This window comes from Hemiscyllium ocellatum, chromosome 5, assembly GCF_020745735.1.
Source record: "Hemiscyllium ocellatum isolate sHemOce1 chromosome 5, sHemOce1.pat.X.cur, whole genome shotgun sequence".
In the NCBI taxonomy this organism is placed as follows: domain Eukaryota; kingdom Metazoa; phylum Chordata; class Chondrichthyes; order Orectolobiformes; family Hemiscylliidae; genus Hemiscyllium; species Hemiscyllium ocellatum.
In genome coordinates this window covers 15,269,749-15,292,444 of record NC_083405.1, presented here as the reverse complement: position 1 = coordinate 15,292,444, position 22,696 = coordinate 15,269,749, and the positions used below count along the sequence as shown (strand labels likewise).

Here is a 22,696-nt window from a genome sequence, read left to right as displayed (position 1 = left end):
TCTTTTGTGCCTATGAGATAATTGAATACACCTCTTAACTCTGTGGAATAGGTACTCAGCGTTCTGTGAGTTGTAATAGTGTGCAGCAACTCCCAAGATGCCAGGAAAGTATTGGAACTGACCGGGGTTATAGTAGTTCAAGGCCATAGCGAGTGACTTTGATGGCTACTGACAGGGTACAGGGAGCAAAGCTGTAAGGGACAAAGTCCTTCACGTATGACAACACAAATCTCAGTGACCATCTATCTGGATTGCCACAATCTTTCGTGGTACTGGTTCCTCGATATGTTCAGGAAGCTCTGTCTTCAGAGTTAGATCCTATGTTGGGAATTTCCTCCTTTGCCCATCTGAAGAGGTTCTACATTGTGGTCTGGGCTCTGCATCTCCTCATGAAGACAGTGATCCTCTCTGCCAACAGACCCAAAATCAGAGTCGTATTTACATCATCAACTGTTGCCTTCCTTGTACTCAGATCCAAACCTCCAACTCGGCGCCACCCCCTTGACTTGCCCCACGTGGACATTTTTCTCCCACCCCATACACCTGCCTCCACCTATCACCTTCCTATCTACCTTCCCCCCCAACCCCACCTTCCAATTATCTCTTGGTCCCTTCCCCCTACCATATTTCTGATGAAGGGCTTATGCCTGAAATGTCAATTCTCCTGCTCCTCGGATGCTGTCTGACGTGCTTTTCCAGCACCACACTTGGCCTAGAATTCCTATAATGTCAAGGAACATAGAATCCCTACAGTGTGGAAGCATGCCATTTGGCTCATTGAAATCACACTACCCCTTTGATAAGTGTCCCACCCATACCCACCCTCCAACTCTATCCTTGTAACCCTGCATTTCCCCTAGCTAATTCACCTACACATCTCTGGACGCTATGGACAATTTAGCATGGGCAATCCACCAAACCTGTACAACTCTGCACTGTGGGAGGAAACCAGGAGCACCCAAAGGACATCCACGCAGATAGGGAGAGAATGTGCAAACTCCACACACAGTTGCCTGACTCTGACGCTGTGAAGCAGCCGTGCTAACCACTTAGCCACCGTGCTGCCAACTTCTCCTATACCTCCATATTGACAGGAGGGTTTTCACTCTCTGCACTGTCTGGATGTGTACAGAGCAGTCGTCCACTAATCTGTGCACACTGGATACCAATCTTGTGCCAATGTCTGAGCGCCTCCATCAACCGTGTGCATGTTTATGGGCCCATTGCAGTGATGAAGAGCTCCTCACAATTTGTGTCTCCATCAATCTTGTCTCCTTCTGACTCAGAGTGAAATAACAGGCCTGGTTCTCTCACAACATCCACCTGTCCAGCCCACCAAAATCTCAAACTGGCAACGAACTGCAAGTTACATGTGTGGTATGTCATGAGTGGTTATGATTTGGAATGCATTTCCTGACAAACTATGATTCAGTTGTGGCTTTCAAAAACAAATTGCATAGTACCAGAAGTGAAAACAACTGTAGTAGTAGTAGTTCAGGCCAATCATGGATTATTCTTGCAGAAAATCAGCAGTCTTGACAGACCAAATAGCGACCTGTACTGCAATATATCTAACTCATACAGAATGCAAATGAAACTGTCCATGAGCAAACTCTCTCACTGTGGTTTAGTTCAGTCAGAAATTAAAACTGTTTTCGAATGTGGCTACAATTACGGCAATTTCTACGAATGCAACATAAGGAAAAAATGCACGAGATGAAGTTCAGTTTATTTTTCCATTGTGCTCTCTCCATGCACCCCATTCCGCTCCACCATTGTTGCACCAAAATCACTTGGTTGTAGTTCAGCATATTCTCCTCCCTCCTCCTACCCCGATAGACAAATTAAATTTGAAAATATACTTGATTCAAAGTTGGTACCTGCTTTCACATAAGAGGTTCAGCACATCACATCTGAATGTATCTCTGTTCTTCTCCAGAATTCCCTTTACGTGATATAAAACCTTAGGATAGAAAAGGACAGTCTGTTTATAACTGCAAAATAAAGTAAAAATTAATACAACAAAGCTATTAAGAGAATTGTGAAGCTTCTAGTTACAAGTTAGCCAGGAAAGACCTACAAAGAGAGAGCTAAGAGGACTCAGGAGGGGACATGAGAAGTCATTGACAGATACGATCAAGGAAAACCCTAGAGCTTTCCATAGGTATATCAGGAATAAAAGACTGACTAGAGTAAGACCAGGGCCAACCAAGGACAGTAGTGGGAAGTTGTACATGGAGTCGAAATAGATAGGGGAAGCAGTAAATGAATATTTCTCCTCCGTATTCACATGGGAAAAAGACAATGTCGTCAAGGTGAATACTGAGAGACAGCTACTAGACTAGACGGGATTAAGATTTACAAGGAGAACATGTCAGCAAATCTGGAAAGTGTGAAAATAGATAAGTCTGCTGGGCCGGATGGGATTTATCCTAGAATTCTCTGAGAAGCCCAAGAGGAGCCTTTGACTTTAAGCTTTATGTCATCATTGTCTACAGGAATAGTTTCAACTGTTGTCCCCTTGTTCAAGGAGGGGAGTAGAGACAACCCGGGTAATGATAGACCCGTGAGCCTTACGTCGGTCGTGGGTAAAGTATTAGAAAAGGTTAAAGGGATAGGACTTATAATCATCTGGACAGCAATAAGTTGATTAGGGATAATCGACACAATTTTGTGAAGGATTGTTTGTGCCTCACAAACTTCATTAAGCTCTTTGAGAAGCTGACCAAACAGGTGTCAAAAGGTCTAATGAGGAAAGGCTCTGGGACGTGAGGCTGTTTTCATTAGAGAGAAGGTGGTTAAGAGTTGTCTTAATTGAGACATGCAAGATAATCAGAGGCTTCTATTGGGTGGACAGTGAGAGCCTTTTTCCTCAGGTGGTGATAGCTAGCACGAGGGGACATAGCTATAAATTGAGGGGTGATAGACAGAGGTCATGGATAGTTTCTTTAATCAGAGTAGTCGGGGTGTGGAACGCACTGCCTGCAACAGTACTAGACTCACCAACTTTAAGGGCATTTAAATGATCATTGGATAAACATATGGATGAAAATGGAGTAGTTTAGGATAGACAGATTTCAGATTGGTTCCACAGGTCGGTGCAACATTGAGGGCCAAAGAGCCTGTATTGCGCTGTAATATTCTGTATTCTCTCAGTCAATTATTAGTAATCACATTAAAACACTGTTGAAATAACTGAAAATGAAATTAGATGAGACAAAGCGTGTATATATACCTCACCAGCATAGTGTTTCACTCCAAAATAATGGTCAAGGACTCTGGGTTTCACATAAAAGGGATTTTTCTAGGAAAAAAAGCAACATAATTAAGTTACTAATGGAAAAGTCAGAGAGAAGAATACACTGCAGTTTAAGATCCGAGAGGCAGAACAAGTCAATGAACCATCACCACAGGGCAGTACGGTGACTGTGGTTAACACTGCTGCCTCACAGCACCAGGGACCCATGTTCGATTCTAGTCTCAGGAGACTGTCTGGTTGCAGATTCTCCCAATGTCTGGGTTTCCTCCGGGTACTCTGGTTTCCTCCCACAACCCAAAGACTTGCAGGTTAGGTGAATCGTCCATGCTAAATTCCCCATCATGTATAGGGATGTGTAGGTTAGGTGCATTAGTTAGGGGCAAATGTAGAGTATGTAGAAATGGCAAATGGGTCTGGTTGGGTGACTGTTCGGAGGGTTCAGCCGAAGGGCCTGTTCCATACTGTAGGGATTCTAGGACCAGGGAGTCCACGAGAAACTGCACGAATCCCTGGGACACTGTGCACAAATTATTTAAATTTATTCATTTGTAGGATGTGGGTATCATAGGTTGGCCAACGTTTATTGCCCATCTCTAAGTGCTCTTGAGAAAGTGGTGATGAACTGCCTTTTTGAACCGCTGCAGGGCAGTTGTTGTGGTTTGACTCAAAATACCATCGGAGAGGGAATTCTAGGATTTTGACCCAGTGACAGTGAAGGAACAGTGACACATTTCCAAGTCAGGATGGTGAATGGCTTGGCGGACTACTTGAAGATGATGGTAGCTCTTGTATCTGCTGCCCTTGTCCTTCAAGATGGAAGTGACTGCAAGTTTTAAAGAAGCTGTTTGAGGATCTTTGGTGAATTTCTTGTAGATAATACATACTGCTGCTAAAGTGTCTGTTGCAGAGCAAGTGGATGTTTGCGGATGTGGTGCCAATCAAGCACACTGCTTTGTCCTGAATGATGTCAGGCTTCTGGAGTGTTGTGGGGGCAGCATCCATCCAGGCAAGTGAGGAGTATACCATCACATTCCTGTCTTGTGCCTTACAGATGATGGACAGGCTTTGGGGAGTTACTCACAACAGGATTCCTAGTTCTGACCTGCCCCTGTAGCCACTGTGTTTATGTGGTGAGTCCAGGTAATTTTTCTGGTTGATAGTAACCCTCAGGATGCTAACAGTAGAGGATTTATTGTTGGTAACACTATTGAATGTTGAGGAGTAGTGGTTACATGGCCTATTATTGGCGATATTCTAGAGGTGGCACAGTCGCTCAGTGGTTAGCACTGATATCTCACTGTACCAGGGACCTGGGTATGATCCCAGCCTCGGGTGACTGTGTGTGGAGCTTGTACATGGGTTTCTGCCTAGTGCTCTGGTTCCCTCCCATAGTCCAATGATGAGCAAGTTAGGCGAATTGGCTGTGCTAAATTGTCCACAGTGTCCATAGATGTGTAAGTGAGATGGATTAGCCATGGTGAATGCAAAGTTACAGGGATAGAGGAGGGGTGGTGGGATGCTCTTCGGAGGGTCAGTGTGGACTCGATGGGCCAAGTGACGTGCTTCCACACTATAGGGTTTTCTATGATAGTTATGTGGAACAAATGTTGTTGCCACTGGCCAGATCAAGCTTGGATATTGTCCAGATCTTATTACATTTGAACATGGACTGCTTCAGTATCTGTGAAGTCATGAATGGTGCTGAAACCTGTACAATCATCAGTGAACATCCACTCTTTATGACGAAGGGAATGTTATTCATGAAGCAGCTGAGGATGTTTGGGCTTTGGACACTTCCCTGAAGAATTCCCGCAGCTGAGATGACTGACTTCCAAAAACCACAACCATCTTCCCATGTGCCAGGCATGACAGCAACCAGTAGACAGTTGTCCCTGATACCTACTGATTCCAGTTTTGTTCCGGCTTATTGATGCCACACTCACCAAATGCAGCTTTGATACCAAAGGCTGTCACTCTCAGTTCATCATTTGGAAAAACTGGTTCTTCAAAACAGTGCAGTCAGACCAAGTCTGTGGCACCACGAATGGCTCATATGTAGAAGATGGGAAGCAGCAGCAGCAGCAGACCTGACAGATGATTCATTAGTTAGGCCAACAGACAGATGCTTCCATAGTTGTAGGTGTGACTCCAGGTTGGATGGTACCAGGATTAAGGATAGCACAGAGTAGCTGCAGGTCATTTGTCCCGGGAGAGGGTAAACCGCCACAAGTTGTGATCAACATAGGTACCAACGATTTGTGTAGGAAGGAAAATGTTTTCCTGAAATCAGAAGTTAGGGAGCTAGGCACAGTGCGTGCGCAAATATATGCGGATGTGAAAAATATCTACAATAATCATCTCCAGAATACTCTCAGTGCCACATGCAAGTACATACAGAAATAGAGGGAGAAGGGAGATGAATGAGACACTGCAAAGATAGCGCAGGTTTGTTTTAATTTTCTAGAATAGATTAGATTACTTACAGTGTGGAAACAGACCCTTCGGCCCAACAAGTCCACACCGACCCGCCGAAGCGCAACCCACCCATACCCCTACATTTACCCCTTACCTAACACAACGGGCAATTTAGCATGGCCAATTCACCTGACCCGCACATCTTTGGACTGTGGGAGGAAACCGGAGCACCTGGAGGAAACCCACGCAGACACGGGGAGAACATGCAAACTCCACACAATCAGTCGCCTGAGTCGGGAAATGAACCCGGGTCTCAGGCGCTGTGAGGCAGCAGTGCTAACCACTGTGCCACCGTGCCGCCCACTACTGCGAAAGATGGTAGCTGTACAAGAGATATATGGTTTGCATTGAGCAGAATGAGGTCTGAGTTCCTTGTTTTGCTCATGCATTTGGGAGGACTATAAACCAACTTGGTAGGAATTTGGGAACCAAGGTGAGAGAGGAATACCAAGGTTCACAAATACAAAGTCAATCGTCAAAGGTAGAGCATTGAATTCTGTGACAGGGTTACTATGGGGACAAGGTGTTCAAAAATAATAGGAAAAGTGGTGGGGTGGCAGCAATAGTTAAGGACAGCATTGTCGTGCTGAAGACAGACAATGGCCTGGAGGGTTCAAGATCAGATTCAACCTGGCTAGAAGGGTGCAATTACATTGTAATCTATCACCACCAAATAATGGGAAGGAGGCAGGTGACAAACATCAACTTTAACAGAGTGTTATAATTGGGGACGTCACCCAAATATAGGCTGGGACAGCGAAAGCATTACACGCAGAGAGAGCAAACGTTCCTAGTTTGTGTACAGGAGAATTACTTACAGTAGTATATGTCTAATCCAATTAGAAAGCATGCACTGTTGGACCTGGTTTGTGGAAATGAGGTGGGTGAATTAGATCAAGTGTCAGTGAGAGATCATTTATTTGACAGTGATCATCGTTTCATTAGGTTCAGGATGATATTGGAAAAGATCAATGGGCAATCCGGAATAAGAATAATTAAATGGGGATAGGGGATGAGCCCACGTCAATGGAGTCAAATAGAACTGATTTTGATTAGATTCCCTACAGTGTGGAAACTGGCCTTTCAGCACAACAGGTCTACACCAACCATCTGACTCATTTCCCTAAATTTTACCCCTGACCCGTGCACCTAGCACCATAGGCAATTTAGCATGGCCAATTCCCCTAATTTGCACATCTTTGGACTATGGGAAGAAACTGGAGCATCCAGAGGAAGGCCACGCAGACACAGGGAGAATGTGTAAATTCCACACAGACAGTCATCCAAGGCTGTGAGGCAGTAGTGCTAACCATTGAGCCACCGTGCTGCCCCACGGGGCCAGACAGACTGAAACAAATGGCTTATCATAAAAATAATGACCTAACTTCAAACAGTTGTTTTGGTATATATTGCTTAAAAGGGAAAGGAAGATTACACAAATTCAGAGCTCCTTGGATAACAGGAAGGTAGAAATCAAGGTATGAAATGAAAATTGTGCTTATGACAGGCTTTTTGCAGAACATACCGCCAGAACCAAAAGAAATGCACAAGTTTCAGAGAGGAGGCAAAAGTGGGATTGCTTGAGAAAAGACTGACGGCCAACATAAAGGGGAGTTCTAAAGTCTTCCATAGACATATCAAATGTAAATGGATTTCAAAAGGAGTTGCAGGGCCAATTAGGGACGAAAAGGGAATGCAGGCAAAAAGCATGGGTGAGGTGTTAAATGAATATTCCACATCTGTATTTATTAAGGCCAGGCCACGGTGACAGAAGAGGAAACTCTGAAGGGTTTGGAATTGATAAGGAAGAAACTTTGGAAAGGCTATCCATGGTTAAAGTTGACAAGATAATGGGATTGGATGAGATTCATCCAAGGATGTTGGAGGAGGGAGTGAGAGTAAATAGGAGCAGTACTGGCAATAAACAATTTTTCCGAGATTCAGGAGAGATACCAGAGGATTTGTTAAATTGCAGACATCACACCCATTCTCAAACAAGGTTGTAACGCTAAGTTCAACAATTACATACTCACCAATCTAATTTCAGTGACAAGGAACCTTTTAGAAACAATTATGTGAGGTAGAATTAGTTGAAAAGCTGGGTTGTTTAGGAAGAGCAAACATGGATTTCTAAAGTAGGATGGTATTCTACTAAGTAGCAGGACTTTTTGAAAGAGTCAATGAAGGTAATGTGGTGTACCTGGACTTTCAAGAGATTTCATACAGTGTCATACAATGCCCTCAAGAGGAAAACTATAGCTAATGGAACACAAAAGGACAGTAGCGCTATAGATACAAAACTGCCTGAGTAACAGGCAACAAAGAGGAATGTTCAATGGATATTTTTTGGGCTGGACAAAGCTTTTCTAGGGGTCAATCCTGCAATACTTGCTGTTCCTGACGTACAGGGACAATTCCAAATTTTGTGAACAATTAAGAAAATTAGAAGTACTGTTAATTGAAAGGACAGTGTCGAACTTTAAAAGGTCACAGATAACTTGCTGAGGAGACAGATAGGTGGCAGATCATGCTCAATGCGAAGATCATGCATTTTGGTTAAAAAAGACACTAAGTAAGACGAACAGTACTTAAGGAGATGCAGAAGAGAGGATGAGATATATTGATGCATAGGTCACTGAAGTTGTCAGGACAGAAAGATGAACTTATACAACATGCTTGTTAGACCTCAGCTGCAATACTGTGTACAGTTCTAGATGCCACACCCTAGAAAGGTTTAAGAAAGCATCAGAAAGAGTGGACAGTTTACAAAAATGCCTCCAGTGATAAAAAATTTCAGTTAGGATGTTTGATTAGAGGTTGGGTCTGTAGCTCCCGGAAAGGCAGCAGCTAAGTGGAAACAACACAGAATTTTCAAATTCATGAGAGGTCTGGATTGGGTAGATATAGAAAAACTGATCCTAATCACAAAAAGATAGAGGAGAGGGAACATATTTAAAGTGAACTGAATTACAGAGAATTGCCAACATTATAAACCAGTAAAGCACTTCAATTATCCAGTTACAAACTGGAATACTGGTCACTAAAAGGGACATAGAGCGTCAAGTTTTCCTGGATTGTATTAAGCAGAGTTTTCTACAACAGTATGCGCCCAGTCTAACAAGGAGGGATGGCCCTTGGAAATGAGCTCGGCCAAATGGGGAGGATCATTTAGGAGACTGTGATCAATGTATCAGATTGGTACTGGAGAATCCAGCGCAAGAAAAATCAATTTTTACTAAACTGACTTCAATGGGGCTTGAACAGAATGAAACAGGACTGATTGGTCTAAGCAGCTGGCAGGAAGATCAGTAATTGAACAACATGCCATCTTTGAAGATCAGACAGTGTGGGTCTACTTGAGGCATATTCCTCTAATGCTGGGGTTGCACTTTCAAGGAAGGTCAGCAGAAGCCACTCAATTTCCCTATCCTTGATCATTACATTTTGTCAATGTTTCACATCCAATCATCAGGTATACCCCACATCGAGCTAAGACTTAGCAAGGTATCTGTTAGATTTTTGACTCTTCACAGTCTCATTGATGGATTATAATAAACCACAGACATGAGCGAACTAAACGCTAGAACATTAACTGAGACTTATTTGACTGTATATCACCTACCGAATGGTGACTGTGCAGTTTTGCCAGTAAAGTATCATCTGTGCCCTTTGGAAAATGACTCTCTTCATTGATAAGAGCCAGAATGCCCATTTTCTACAAACAAAAGTTTAATATTAGGATTTGGAAATAATTTTTAATTTACACAGAAATAATTTTATATAATGAAAAGTATCTTCTGGATTACATACAAAAAACATTGAACAATTTCTGTAAATGCAGAACTATCTTTCCTTCTCAATCAAATCAGAAAACCAAAAGCAAGTTTAAATTTATAAATCTACTCCTGGAAAGTTGCTTCTATGTTTAGCACTTGATATCCCAAACTGTAATTAGTTAAGTGCTGCACGTGCTCAGGTACAGTTAGGGCAAATATAATAGGATTGGCTCATTTATTTATAGAATAAAATTCCTAAAATTTGACGTCCTTAGAAAGATGAGTAACAATTTAAAATATGGTTATAGCTAGTGAATCCATTGAAGCTCATAATCATCTTGAGTGTATTAAGAGATGCTTTACATTGACAAAACTGTATTTTTCATCACATTTTAGTCATTCATCAAAGATGATGAAAACTGCCAAGGCAAACCTGTCACCTTGTAAATACAAACTTGTGTCACTGGTGACCATGTTGTACCCATATTTTGCGAGTTCATCAACCTATATTGCAGAGAGAAAGCTAATGGTCCAAATGCTTTACTGTTTTCTATATCTCAATTTAATAGCAACATAAAATCAATGTGACATATCAAGATAAAAGCAGAATGTGCGGCTTTGATATTTGCTTGTGACTATGAACAAAGCATAGGCACAACTCTCAATGGGAAACCAAAAAGTACAGATTTCCTGGGAATTCTGTTAAAAATAACTTCACAACGCCCGTTAAATTTTCTCCCAGGCTACCTGCCTGGCAGCAGTTAGATGGACAGATTAGGGGTGGGTGAAATTTGGTGAGCGGTGAAGGAGTGAGAGCAGCCCGAGGCTGCTGGACAGTAGGGGTACAGAAATCATAGCTCTCTCAAGAGGTAAGATTGGATAATACTCCCATCTCTCAATCCCCTCAAACAGCGCCATTAAATACCCTTAGCCTGTGGGATCCAGTTTTTTATCCCCGAATTTTTCTACACGTTCTACAATTTGAGATCTTACCTACAGTTCCACTGATTAACTCACTGTATTTCATCTGCTCAAGAAGTGGAAAGGTCAGAGTTGTCAGTGCTCTTGGTGAGAAGGCTCAGGAGGGAGGAGTGCATGCCAATCAAGACAACCCAGGATTCCTCCAATATTAAGTTGAATTAATAGAAAACGATGGACTGCATGCTGATAATTTCCTTTCAGGAGCTATGGTCTGTGTCATGAACGGTGCAGAAACCATTCTCATTTTTTTTGGTTTTCATCGAAGTCATCTGAACACATTTTCTTTTCCAAGTGCATTATCTAAAGCATGCTAATGGTAGCCCAAAGTTTACATAAATATAAATGTAATTATATAACAAACCACCAACCCAGTGTTTTGTAAACCCCTAATAATTTTATAACAAATCCCACAATTCAGTAATTTTAATAACAATCCCTAGCCCAGTGTTGATATAATCCCAGTATAGTGAAGTTGGGTCGACCGTGAGGCAGGAAGTTAGGATTTGGAGTTGGTAAAATGTTAGGTGGGAAAGTACTGCGTTATCCTTCTAAGATCATGTGCTTTCTCTATGCTTAGATTTACAAAAAGGATGTCTGTGAGCAGCAGCTTGAAAGTTTGCAACTACACAGAGAGCACACTAATTAAATCAAAAAGCATTACTGTTAACAGGCCACGCAACAGTTCTTTTATCAAGGCAACAGGCTTTGGAAATTAGCCAATCAATTTGAACCAGAGACTTAGACACCAAAAAACATTGTTAGATTGATGGTTTTGACTATGTCATCCAGGGTATAAAAAGGGGACAGTTGGATAAAACCTCCAGAGCTGGTTGCCATACGTCAGAGCTAACGGCTCTCAGCTCTCAAGAGAAAAATCGCTGACTCTCTCAGCCTCCTCTATGACTTAGGGAAAGCACCATTTAAATAATAATTGTCCCAACAGTACAGCTAGGCAATATTCCTGACTAAAGGATCGATGGAGAAGGTACAAAACATTCCAGAAGACACTTAACAGGACTGTAGTTTCAAGAGACTAAACTCAACATTGTTTTAAAATGGGTGGGACTTCTATTTAATGGAACAGCATACCATTAGGATCTTGCTTTATTTGGGAATAGTTAGTAGTTAGAGAAGTTTTATTTGGCTTGTTAATTGTTTAGTTAATTTGTTCACTGTCCGAATTGGATAAATAAACTGTTACTTGTTGATTTTAAAGTAAGCGTTAGGGTTTTATGTCAATTAACCACCAGAAGTTGCTGAAAGGCAGGTTACATCATTGTTCACACTCCTTTTTACAGATTATGGGGCAAGGTGCTCCTTTTTTGTGGTTTTGGTTTTAGTTCTCGGAGGGGATCAAGCTCCATTTGGTCAACCTCACCAGTTATTTTATACTAGCCCTCCAGCACAATAATTTTTATAACTATGCACCCACCCCAAAGCCTAGTGTTGATTTTATAATAACTCCCCCAGCCTGGTGTTTTTATAACACCTCCAGTAATTCCATAATACCCCACAGCCCAATACGGTTGTAACTTGCCCAGCCCCGAGCTTTCGCTGTTTATAAATCTCCCAGTAATCTTTATAACACCCCCCAAAGTGCTGTGAGTTTTCTTTAAATTACAGCATCTGAGAGGCAAGTGTTTTATAAAAGACCCCCACCCAGTTTCAGTGCCTTCATAAATGCGTCAGACCAGTAATCTTCTAACACCCTTCCAGCTCAGTTCCTGTATAAACTCCTACCAGCCCAGTAATGTTATAGAACATAGAAAAGTACAGCACAGAACAGGCCCTTTGGCCCATGATGTTGTGCCAAGGTTAATCCTAATGTAAAATATAGTAACTTATCCAACGCACCCCTCAACTCACTCCTATCCATGTGCATGTCCAGCAGTCACTTAAATGTCCCCAATGAGTCTGGCTTCCACCACCACCGCTGGTAATGCATTCCATGCATTCACAACTCTCTGCATAAAGAACCTACCTCTGACGTCTCCTTTATACCTTCCTCCTAATGTCTTCAAACTATGACTCCTCGTACCAGTCAATCCTGCCCTGGGGAAAAGTAAAAGTCTCTGGCTATTGCCTCTATTTATTCCTCCTTCTCTCAAGAGAGAAAAGTCTGAACTTATTCAACTTTCTTCATAAGGCAAGCCTTCCAGTCCAGGCAGCATCCTGGTAAATCTTCTTTGCACCCTCTCCAAAGCCTCTGTATCATAAACAACTTAGCCATCAGTTCAGTGATTTTTTTTAATACCCTCCAATCCAGTTTATTTTTTTATGAACTTCCCCTCCCCCACCCCCCCAACACCAGCCCAATGATTTTACAATTCTCCATCCCAGTGATTTCACAGTCACAGACTGAGAATAACCATCACAACGGCAAAAACTGTACACTCCTTCTTGTCATCATCCCTTCTTCCAACAGTCTCCTCACTTCAGACCTTGTACTAACCCAGCAGGTGGCACTGCTCAGTACCAAGATATTTGTCTGCACTCCACCACAGGCAATCTCAGGCCAAATAGCAGCTACCTTGGAACACATCCCCAACCAATCACAATCCCCCACCCAACAACGGTTCCCCCCCCCACCCAGGACCTTGCGCTGCTAAGCCCATGTAGTAGCCAGTGTGCAATGGTTTAAAAGAACTCTCGCACGTGCACTTTCCACACCCTCAGGATGACATTTGGGACCTGAACATTGTGGACAGTCTTGCCAAACACCACGCCACCATCATTGTTTGGGAACTCAGGCGCCATGATAGTGATATTGCTGCCCTAAGGGAAACTTGGCAGGCAGCTGACAGAAAAAAGTGGTGGCTAAACCCTTTTCTGGAAAGACAAGGGCCAAGAACAGCGTTGCATCCTTTGAGTTGGCTTTGTCATTAAAAAATAACTAGTGGACCAACTCAAAGATTCTCCCTGTAGAGTAAGTGAACACCTCACAATACTTCGACTCACCTTTCTTTGGAAGCAGTATGTCACAGTATTCAGTGCATATGCACCAATGTTTGATGCAGCAGCTGAGAACAAGCAGAAATCCTACTCCAGCCTTGACGATACTCTCGTATGGGTACCAGCAGTGGACAAACTACTTGTCCTCGGCGACTTCAATGCCAGTGTGGGCAGAAGTGCAAACCTTTGGGGTAATGTGATCAGGGAGTAGGAAAGCAAAACTCAAGTGCCACCCTTCACTTGACCAAACGCTGTGAACACAGCCTCATCACCAACACACTGCACCCCAAAGGGAAGACAATATGGTAGCACCCACATTCAAACACTGGCATTCAAACTATGTCATCGTCAGATCGAGGGATCGGAAAGATGTTGAATCATCTGCGCCATGACAGGAGCTGACAACTGCTGATGACCATTGCCTTAACCAAGATAGGATCAATATAGAAGCAGTACTGCAAAAATATCAATATTGAGGGACTCGAATACCTGGAAAAATAGCCTCATATGACCACCTCTCCTGCACAAAGTGAGTGATGCTTGGTGACACCAAGTCATGGGATCCCAACAGCCTCTGATCGTGCCTTAACACCTCCATCATCAATGTCTGCATAAACGATTCAACCAGGAAGCACTGGTTTGATGAGAATGATGAGAATGATCAGAAGACCCAAGACCTGGCATTTCTCAGTGTAAAACAACAACTGCACTCAGAGGAGAAATGGCAGGCTTTTAATCATGATATGCATGGTTTGTTCTGTGCTGTCAAGACCACAAACAAACCAAATACTGAAGGCCCTATCTCTCTGCTACTCAAGGCTGGAGTGACTCTCACTAAAGATAAAGAAGCCATCTAACAGTGTCGGGGGGAGCACTACAGAGATCTCCTCAATCACAGCTCTGTTGTCAATCACAGTGCCTTTGAACGCATCCCACAGCATGCTACATACCCCAGCCCTGCACAACACAGAGAAGGCCAGCCACCAGCTTAACATTGCTGGAGCAGATGGTATCTCCGCTGAGGCACTGAAGTGTGGAGGCCAAGAGTTCTGCTGCAGCTACATACCCCTTGTCTGCCATATCTGGAAGGAGGACAGCATTCCTGGAGAGCTCAGAGATGCCACAGTCGTAAGCATTTTCAAGAAAGGGGAAAAAAATTGACTGTGGCAACTACAGGTACTCTTCCTGCTGTAGGCTGCTGGAAAAGCCATTCCTAATGTCCTCCTCAACCATCTTGGGCGGCACAGCTATGTCACAACACCAGGGTACCAGGTTCGGTTCCAGCCTCGGGTCACTCTCTGAGTGGAGTTTGTACATTCTCCCATGTCTGTGGGAGTTTCCTCTGGGTGCTCTGGTTTCCTCCCACAGTCCAAAGATGAGCAAGTCAGGTGAATTGGCCATGCTCAATTGCCCATAGTGTTCGGTGCATTAGTCAGAGAGAAATGGGTCTGGATGGGTTACTCTTCGGAGGGTCGGTGTGGACTGGTTGGGCCAAAGGACTTGTTATCACACTGTAGGGAATCTAATCTAATCTCCTCCACGTGGCTGAGGAAGTCCTCCCGGAATCATAGTGTGGTTTTTGGGCACAGAGGGGCACAACAGACATGATTTTCACAGTGCGACAGCTGCAGGAGAAATATAGAGAAAAGAACCTAGCCTTGTAAATGGCCTTTGACCTTACAAAGGCTGTCAACAGCAGTTGGGAAATGGGACGGAGTGTCCTTCTCTGCACTGGTTGCACCATGACGTTTGTCACCATCCTTTGCCTGCTTCACGATTGCATGGAAGTCATGATAATGACAAATGGCTCCATCACCAACACATTCCCCGTTCAGGTTGGTGTCAAACAAGGCTGGGTCATCGCCCCGACACTGTTCTTGATCTAACTCACTGCTATACTTCACCTCACTGCTGACAAGCTGCCCCGTGGAGTGGAACTAGTTTACAGAGCCTGTGGAAAATTATTTAACTTCTGCTGCCTTCAAGCCAAAATCAAAGTGACCCCAAACGGTGTCATCAAGCTGCAGTACACAGATGGTGCTTGCAGAGCAAAGCATATACTCCAAACCATCGACTCCACCTTTACGGAGGCATGTGACAGCATGGGTCTCATATTGGACATCTGCAAGATGAAGGTTCGCCACCAACCAAGCCTGGTACTGTGGAGTGAACCCCCAATCATCAAGGTCCACAGAGAGACATTAGAGAATGTTGACTGCTTTGACTACCTCAGGGGTGTCTTGTTGGTTAAAGCATCTATTAATGAAGAGATTCCAGTGCTGCCTCCAGTGTGCTGATGCAGCCTTCGGCTACCTGAGGAAAAGGATGTCCATGGACATCATATCTGATTACATAATTATAATGGTTCCTGCCCTCCTATATGTCTCTGAGAGATGGACTATCTTCAGCAGACACCTCAAGGCACTGGAGCAGTCCCTCCAATACTGCCTGCGCATGATCCTGGGATTCCACAGCAAAGTAAGGTGCACCAATAGCATAATTCGCAACATGGAGGTACCGACCACCCTTGATAGTATATGGTGGGCTGGGCACGTTGTCCACATCAACTCCCAGCTTGGAAATGGCAAGCGAGCCCCAGGTCAACAGAGGAAGCAGTTCAGCAATACCATCAAGGATTCAATGGGAAATTGTAGCATTCCCACAGATGGGAATCACTGGTCCAAAACCGTCCACAGTGGAGGAGCATCCAGGAAGGAACTGAACACCTCAAGACTTGCCATCAAGAAGAAAAAAAAAAGAGGCCTGGCAAAAACAGCGAAAGGAGCACAGTGCTACACTAACCTGCCACACCGATGCCTCATGCATTGCTTCCCGGGACCATCTTCTACCCCAAGTGTAACAGCCTGCAGTAATTGCACAGCCACTTACAGACTCACTCAGACAGGCATCCTAGTCTGCAAAGGAGTGAATGGGATGCTGTCTTTAAGCTAAATCACCCAGGTAGTTTTAGTTACCCTAATAATACACTTTGCCTGTATGATGTTGAATTTGTACCCTGTTTAATTGACTAGCAGAAACAGGAGATCTGCTTTATTTTCTCACATTGATGCCAGAATTCCATTTGCTAACTTCCCTGATGCACATAATTTCAAACAAATAAAAATATCACAAGCAACAGATTTGAGAGAATTTTACAATCCAACTGGGAAAAAGTGAAGTAACTTTTTTTTAAATGTGGTTCAATCAAAACCCTTTGAATTTTTTTTTGACTACTCGAATTTTCCACAGTTGCAATAAAGGCTGCATCACAGGGCCATGACTTGTTAGATTGGACATCGACTGCAAAGTAAGAGAATGAATATCTTCTAGAACATTTGGAGAGTGAGCTGAAGGAATAAATTTAATAATTCAGCACTCCCAGCAGAAATCCTCTCAGGACAGATGCGCCTGAAATTAATCAGGTGCCAAATAAACACTTAACTCTGGTCCCAAATGCTTTTAAATATTATTGAATAGTTTTAGTAGATTAACAGTTTCATCCCAAACTTGCACAACCAACATCACATGGCTCCTGTACAGGATACTTGGCACAGTGAGTTGCACATAACATGGCTCATGGTCAGTGTCAAAGAAATGTACAGCACAGAAACAGACTCTTTTCTCTGGGTGAAGAAATTCTTCCTCATCTCAGTCCTGAATGGCTTATCCTCATTCTTAGAGAGTGACCTCCCTAGCTCTGGACTTCCCCAACAGTGTGAACATTCTTCACACATCTAGCCTGTCTAGTCCCATCAGGATTTTGTATGTTTCTATAAGATCCTCCCTCATTCTTCTAAATTCCAACGGGTACAAGCCCAGTATATCCAGTCATTCTTCATAAGTCAGTCCCACTATCCTGGCAATCAGTCTGGTGAAGCTTCACTGGACTTCCTCAATAGCAAAAATATCCTTCCTCAGAATGGGAGACGGAAACTGCACAAAATTCTCAAGGCGCAGCCTCACCAACACCCTGTATAACTGCAGCAAGGCATCTCTACTCCTACATTCAAACTCTCTTGCTATGAAGGCCAGCATGCCATTAGCTTTCCTCACTACCTGCTGCACCTTCACGTCAACCTTCAGTGACTGTTCCACCGTGACATCCAGATCTCGTGTACTCATCTTTTCCGAAACTGCCATCATTTAGATAACAATCTGCCTTCCTCTTTTTGCCACAAAAGTAAATAACCTCATATTTGCCAAGTTTTTGCCCACTCAGCCAGCCTGTCCAAGTCACCCTGCATCCTCTTCACAGCACACACTGCCACCCAGCTTCATGTCAGCTGCACATTGGGAGATATTGCATTCAACTCCTTCATCCAAATCATTAATGTATATTGTGAACAGCTGAGGTCCCAGCACTGAACCCTGCTTCACCCCACACATCACTGTCTGCCACTCTGAAAAGGACCCATTTATTGCAACTCAATGCTTCCTATCTGCGAACCAGTTCTCTCATGCCTGTCAATACATGATCGCTGACATCATGGAATGAAATTTTCTTTCGTAATCTTGTGTGGAAACTTGTCAGAAGCCTTTTGAAAGTCCAGATACAAAACATCCACTGATTCACTCTTGTGCACTCTGCTTTCATTTCTTCAAAAAGTTCTACCAGATTTGTTAAGCAGGATTCCTTTAGTGAATCGGTTCGGACTAGGACCGATCCTGTCACTGCATTCCTCATGCTCAATTTCTTACATCCTTAATAACTGATTCCAGCATTTTTCCCACCACCTATGTCAGGATAACTAGCCCATAATTACCCATTTTCTCTCTTCCTCTTTCTTTTGAGAAAAGAGAAGAATGGAGTGACATTAGCTATCCTCCAGTCCATTGGAAATCTTCCAGAGTCGACAGAATGCTGGAAAATGATCACCAACGCATCTGTCATTTGTAGGGCCATTCCCTGAAGTACTCTGGGATTCAGAGCATCACGTCCTGGGGACGTATCAATTCCCCCAACACCATTTCCTAACAAATAAAGATTTCCTTCAGTTCCTCCTTCCTGCTTGACTCCCTGTCCCCCAATATTTCCTGATGTTATTTATTTCCTCTTTAGCGAGGGCAGATCCAAAGTATCTGCTCAACTGATCTACCATCTCCTTGTTGTCATGAATTCAACTGATTGCATGGGACATTTGTCTTCACCATTATTTTTCACTTCACCTATCCATAAAAACTGACTGCAAAAGCTTCTATGTCTTCCCAAAATTTACTTTCATGTTCTAACTTCCCCTTCTGAATTTAAAACTTTGACCTCATCTGCTCAACTTTAAATTTATCCACGTCCTCAGGGTTGCAGACTTTTCTGGGAAATATATACCTTCGCTTTGGCTTTAACACTATGCCTGATGTCCCTGGTTAGCTATGGTTAAGACACCTTCCCTGGTTTACTCTAACGCCAGATAAGGATGGACAGTTGTTGCAGTTCATCCATGTGTTCTTCAGATGCCTGCCTTTGCCTATCCAACACCAACCCTGAAGTATCCTTGGCCAGTTTGTCCTCGCCAATATATGCCTCATACCAAAGCTAGCTTTCAGTTCAGAACCCTGGTCTCAAATTTAACTGGGTCATTCTCCATTTTAATGGAAGAATTCTACCATATTATGGTCACCCTTTCCTAAAGGATCTCACACTACAATGTTGTTAATTAATTCCCTCTCATTAGGCAACACCCAATCTAGGATGGCTTGCTCTCTCATTGGTTCCTCAGCATATCGGTTGAGTAAACCATTCCTCATATGGTTGAGAAAATCCTCTTCCATTGCAATGCTACCAACTTGGCTAGTCCAATCAATATGTAGATTGAAGTACTCTACCCATAGTAAGTACTGTACCCTGATTGCATGCATCTCTAATTTCCTGTTTGATACAATCTTCAACCTTTTAATTACTATTTGTGGTCTGTACACAACTCCCATTAAAGTCTTTTTCCCTTTGGTTTTCTGCAGCTCCAACCACACAGCTTCCACAGTCCAGGCTGGTGCCCTCCTTTACGATTGTGTGAATCACCTGGTTGCCAGCAATGTTATCCCAGACCCCTTTCCTTAAAATTGAGTACCCTTGGAATTGAGTTCCCATCCTTGGTCACCCTGGAGCCATGTCTAGGTGATCCCAATTACATCATATCCATTAATCACGGTTTGCACAGTTAATTCATCCAAATATTACAAATGCTTCTCGCATAGAGTCACAGAACCTCCAGGCTCCTTTTCTTTAAAATCTTTTATTGCTCTTTTAGAAGAATGCAGAACATTGTCTAACACTGTACTGAATTCCATATGGACAACAGCCACTGCTCTATTCTCATCAAGCTTCTTCGTTACTTCTTCAAAACACTATCAAGTTTGTGAGATACAATTTCCCACACATAAAGCCATGTTGACTATCCCTAATCAGTCCTTGCCTTTCCAAGAATATTTAAATCTTGTCTCTCAGAATCCCCTTGACACTGATGTCAGGCTCACCTGTCTATACTTCCCTGACTTTTCCTTACCACCTTGCTTAAATAGTGGCATCACATTAGCCAACCTCCAGTCTTCCAATACCCCAGCATGGTTGTCAATGATTCAAATATCTCAGCAAGAGGCCCAGCAATCACTTCCTCAGCTTCCCACAAACTCCAGGTGTACCCCAGAATTGGTCCCAGGGATTAATCTATCTTGATGAATTTTAAGATGTTCACCACTTCCTCGTCAGTGATATGGACACTTAAGATATCGCTATTCATTTCCCCAAGTTCTTTAACTTTTATATTCTTCTCCACTCTGATGCAAAATACTCATTTAGTATCTCACCCATCTCCAGTAGTTCCACTCATAGGTGACTTTGCTAACCTTTAAGGGTCCCTAATTACTTGTTTGATCTTGTAGAATCCAAGAACAATTTGTAGAAACCTTTTGATTCTACTTAATCCTGTTTGACAAAGCTATCTTATATCCCCTTTTTGCCCTCCTGAATTCCCTGTTGAGTATACTATTATTGCCCTTATTCTTGTCTAGGGTTTTTTATTTTTGCTGTCTATTCCAGACATATGGTTCCTGCTCATTCTTGACCAAAAGCCCAATTTTTCTAGTCCTCCAGCCTTGCCTTTCACCCAAACAATAGCATATTGTTGCTGGACCCTCGGTATCTCATTTTTATGGGCTTCCTACTTTCCAGCTGATTCTTCACTTGCACACATCTGCTCCCAGCAAAAGTTCTTGCCTAAGAGAGTCCCAATTGGCCTTCTTCCAATTTAAAACTTTTAGATCCTGCCCATCTTTTCCATCACCATTTTACAATGAGTAGAATTACAAACACTTGCCCCACTGACACCCCAGTCACATGCTCGCTCTATTTCTCAAGGGAAGGTCAAAGTTTTGCTCCTTCTCAAGTAGGTACATCCACATACTGAAAAAGAACATTTGATGTACATACTTAATGGATTCCTCTCCATTCAAGCCCTTGACACTATGGCAGCCCCAGTTTATGTATGTTAAGTTAAAATTCCTTACCATCACCACCATATTATTCTTACAGATAACGGAGATCTCCTTACAAGTTGTTTCTCAATTCCCCGCTGAATATTGTGGGTTTATTGTACAATCTCAGTAAGATAATCATCCCTTTCTTAATTTTTGAGTCCCACCCACTTAAAATCACCAGACACACTCCCTGGAATATCCTGCCTAAGTATAGTCATAATGTTATTCCTAATCAAAAACACTACTGCCTCTCCTCTCTTTCTAACTTTCCTGCAGAATCTATACTCTGGAACATTAAGCTACCAGTTGTGTCCACCCCTGAACCACGTCTTCATAATAGCTATGCCATCCCAGTCCCACGCTCTCAACCCTGCCCCAAGATCATCTGCCTTAGCTGTCAGGCCTCTTGCACTGAAATAAATGGGGTTTAATTGGTCAGTCCTACTCTGATCTCTGCTTTTCCTCCTGCCTGCCTTGACGAATTCACTTGTTCCAATTCCCAACTGCACCAGCCTCAGACTGGTCCCTTTACTGTCTCTCCAGGTCCCACAGACCAAAGCACACACCCCAACCCCACGAGTTTAAATTCTCCCTGCCAACATATTAGTCTGTTTCCAATTCAAGTGCAACCCATCCTTCTTATACAGGTCACTTGTACCCCAAAAGAGATTTCAATGAAGGAAGAAAAATCATCCTTCTTCCCTGTACCAGCTTCTCAGCCACACATTCATCTGCTCTATCCTCCTATTCCTACTTTTTATTGTGTGGCCCTTAAAATGATGTGAATAAAACAAATTACCTTCTCAATGAGATCTAAACATTCTCCATTGTCCATCCAATCAATGTCTTCCCAGATCAATCCATCTCTAGTGAAAAATAATTCTTAGTCAATGAAATGAAGACACACATACACGGTTTCCAGTTTGCTTAAAGAACAGCGTATTCTTTATATATTCATATTAACGGGTGTGCAAAATCTTTAGAAGTACTCTCCTAGCTGAACATTTACAATTTAAGACATGAATGGCATTTTCTTTTTTTTTAATGGTCAGTTTTTGAGTCTCTTTCCAATTTAGCAAAGGAGCTTGCTAAGTTGGGTAGACTTCAATTTGAAACCACTCAGATGGAAGTCAAAATCAAATTTTAAAAGAAGTTCAGAATACATTAGAGCAAAAATTACTAATGATACCTGAAATAAGCAATTACAATAGATATTTCAGAATTACATGTAACAAACAACACTGAAATATGCAGATTGTGTTGAGATGAAAATTGCAATGTTCAACCTGTGGGACAACTGAACACTCTCAACATCGAAGGGTATGGAACCCATTTCAAGAAGCAGCCTCATACTGTTTAAAGTTCTCACTGGGTAAAGAGGAAACCCTAACAATAGTTCAACTGCAACTATGTTTTTATTAAAAACAAAAATCACGGATAGTAGTGGGAAGCTGTGCATGGAGTCCAAGGAGATGGGGAAGAGCTGAATGAACATTTTTCGTCAGTATTCACCCGGGAAAAAGACAATGTCGAGGAGAATACTGAGATACAGGCTACTAGACGAGATGGGATTTTTGTTCGCAAGGAGGTTTAGCAATTCTGGAGAGTGTGTAGAAAGATAAGTCCCCTGGGGTGGATGGGATTTATCCTGGGATTTTCTGGGAAGCTAGGGAGGCGATTGCAGAGCCTTTGGCTTTGATCATTGTGTTGTCATTATCTACAGGAATAGTGCCAGAAGACTGGAGGATCGCAAATGTTGTTCCCTTATTCAAGAAGGGGAGTAGAG

At 42.8% G+C, this 22,696-nt stretch overlaps 1 protein-coding gene across 1 annotated transcript in view; it reads right to left on the bottom strand.

Moving 5' to 3' along the window:
* myo10 (myosin X) overlaps positions 1-22,696 on the bottom strand; it is a 338,767-nt gene that overhangs the window by 140,752 nt on the left and 175,319 nt on the right. The window contains exons 14-17 of the mRNA XM_060824560.1: positions 21,710-21,776; positions 9,357-9,449; positions 3,236-3,304; positions 1,881-1,963 (exon numbers count right to left, since the gene is read on the bottom strand). Coding sequence (XP_060680543.1) covers positions 1,881-1,963; positions 3,236-3,304; positions 9,357-9,449; positions 21,710-21,776 — 312 coding nt within the window. The remainder of the gene's footprint in view (positions 1-1,880; positions 1,964-3,235; positions 3,305-9,356; positions 9,450-21,709; positions 21,777-22,696) is intronic.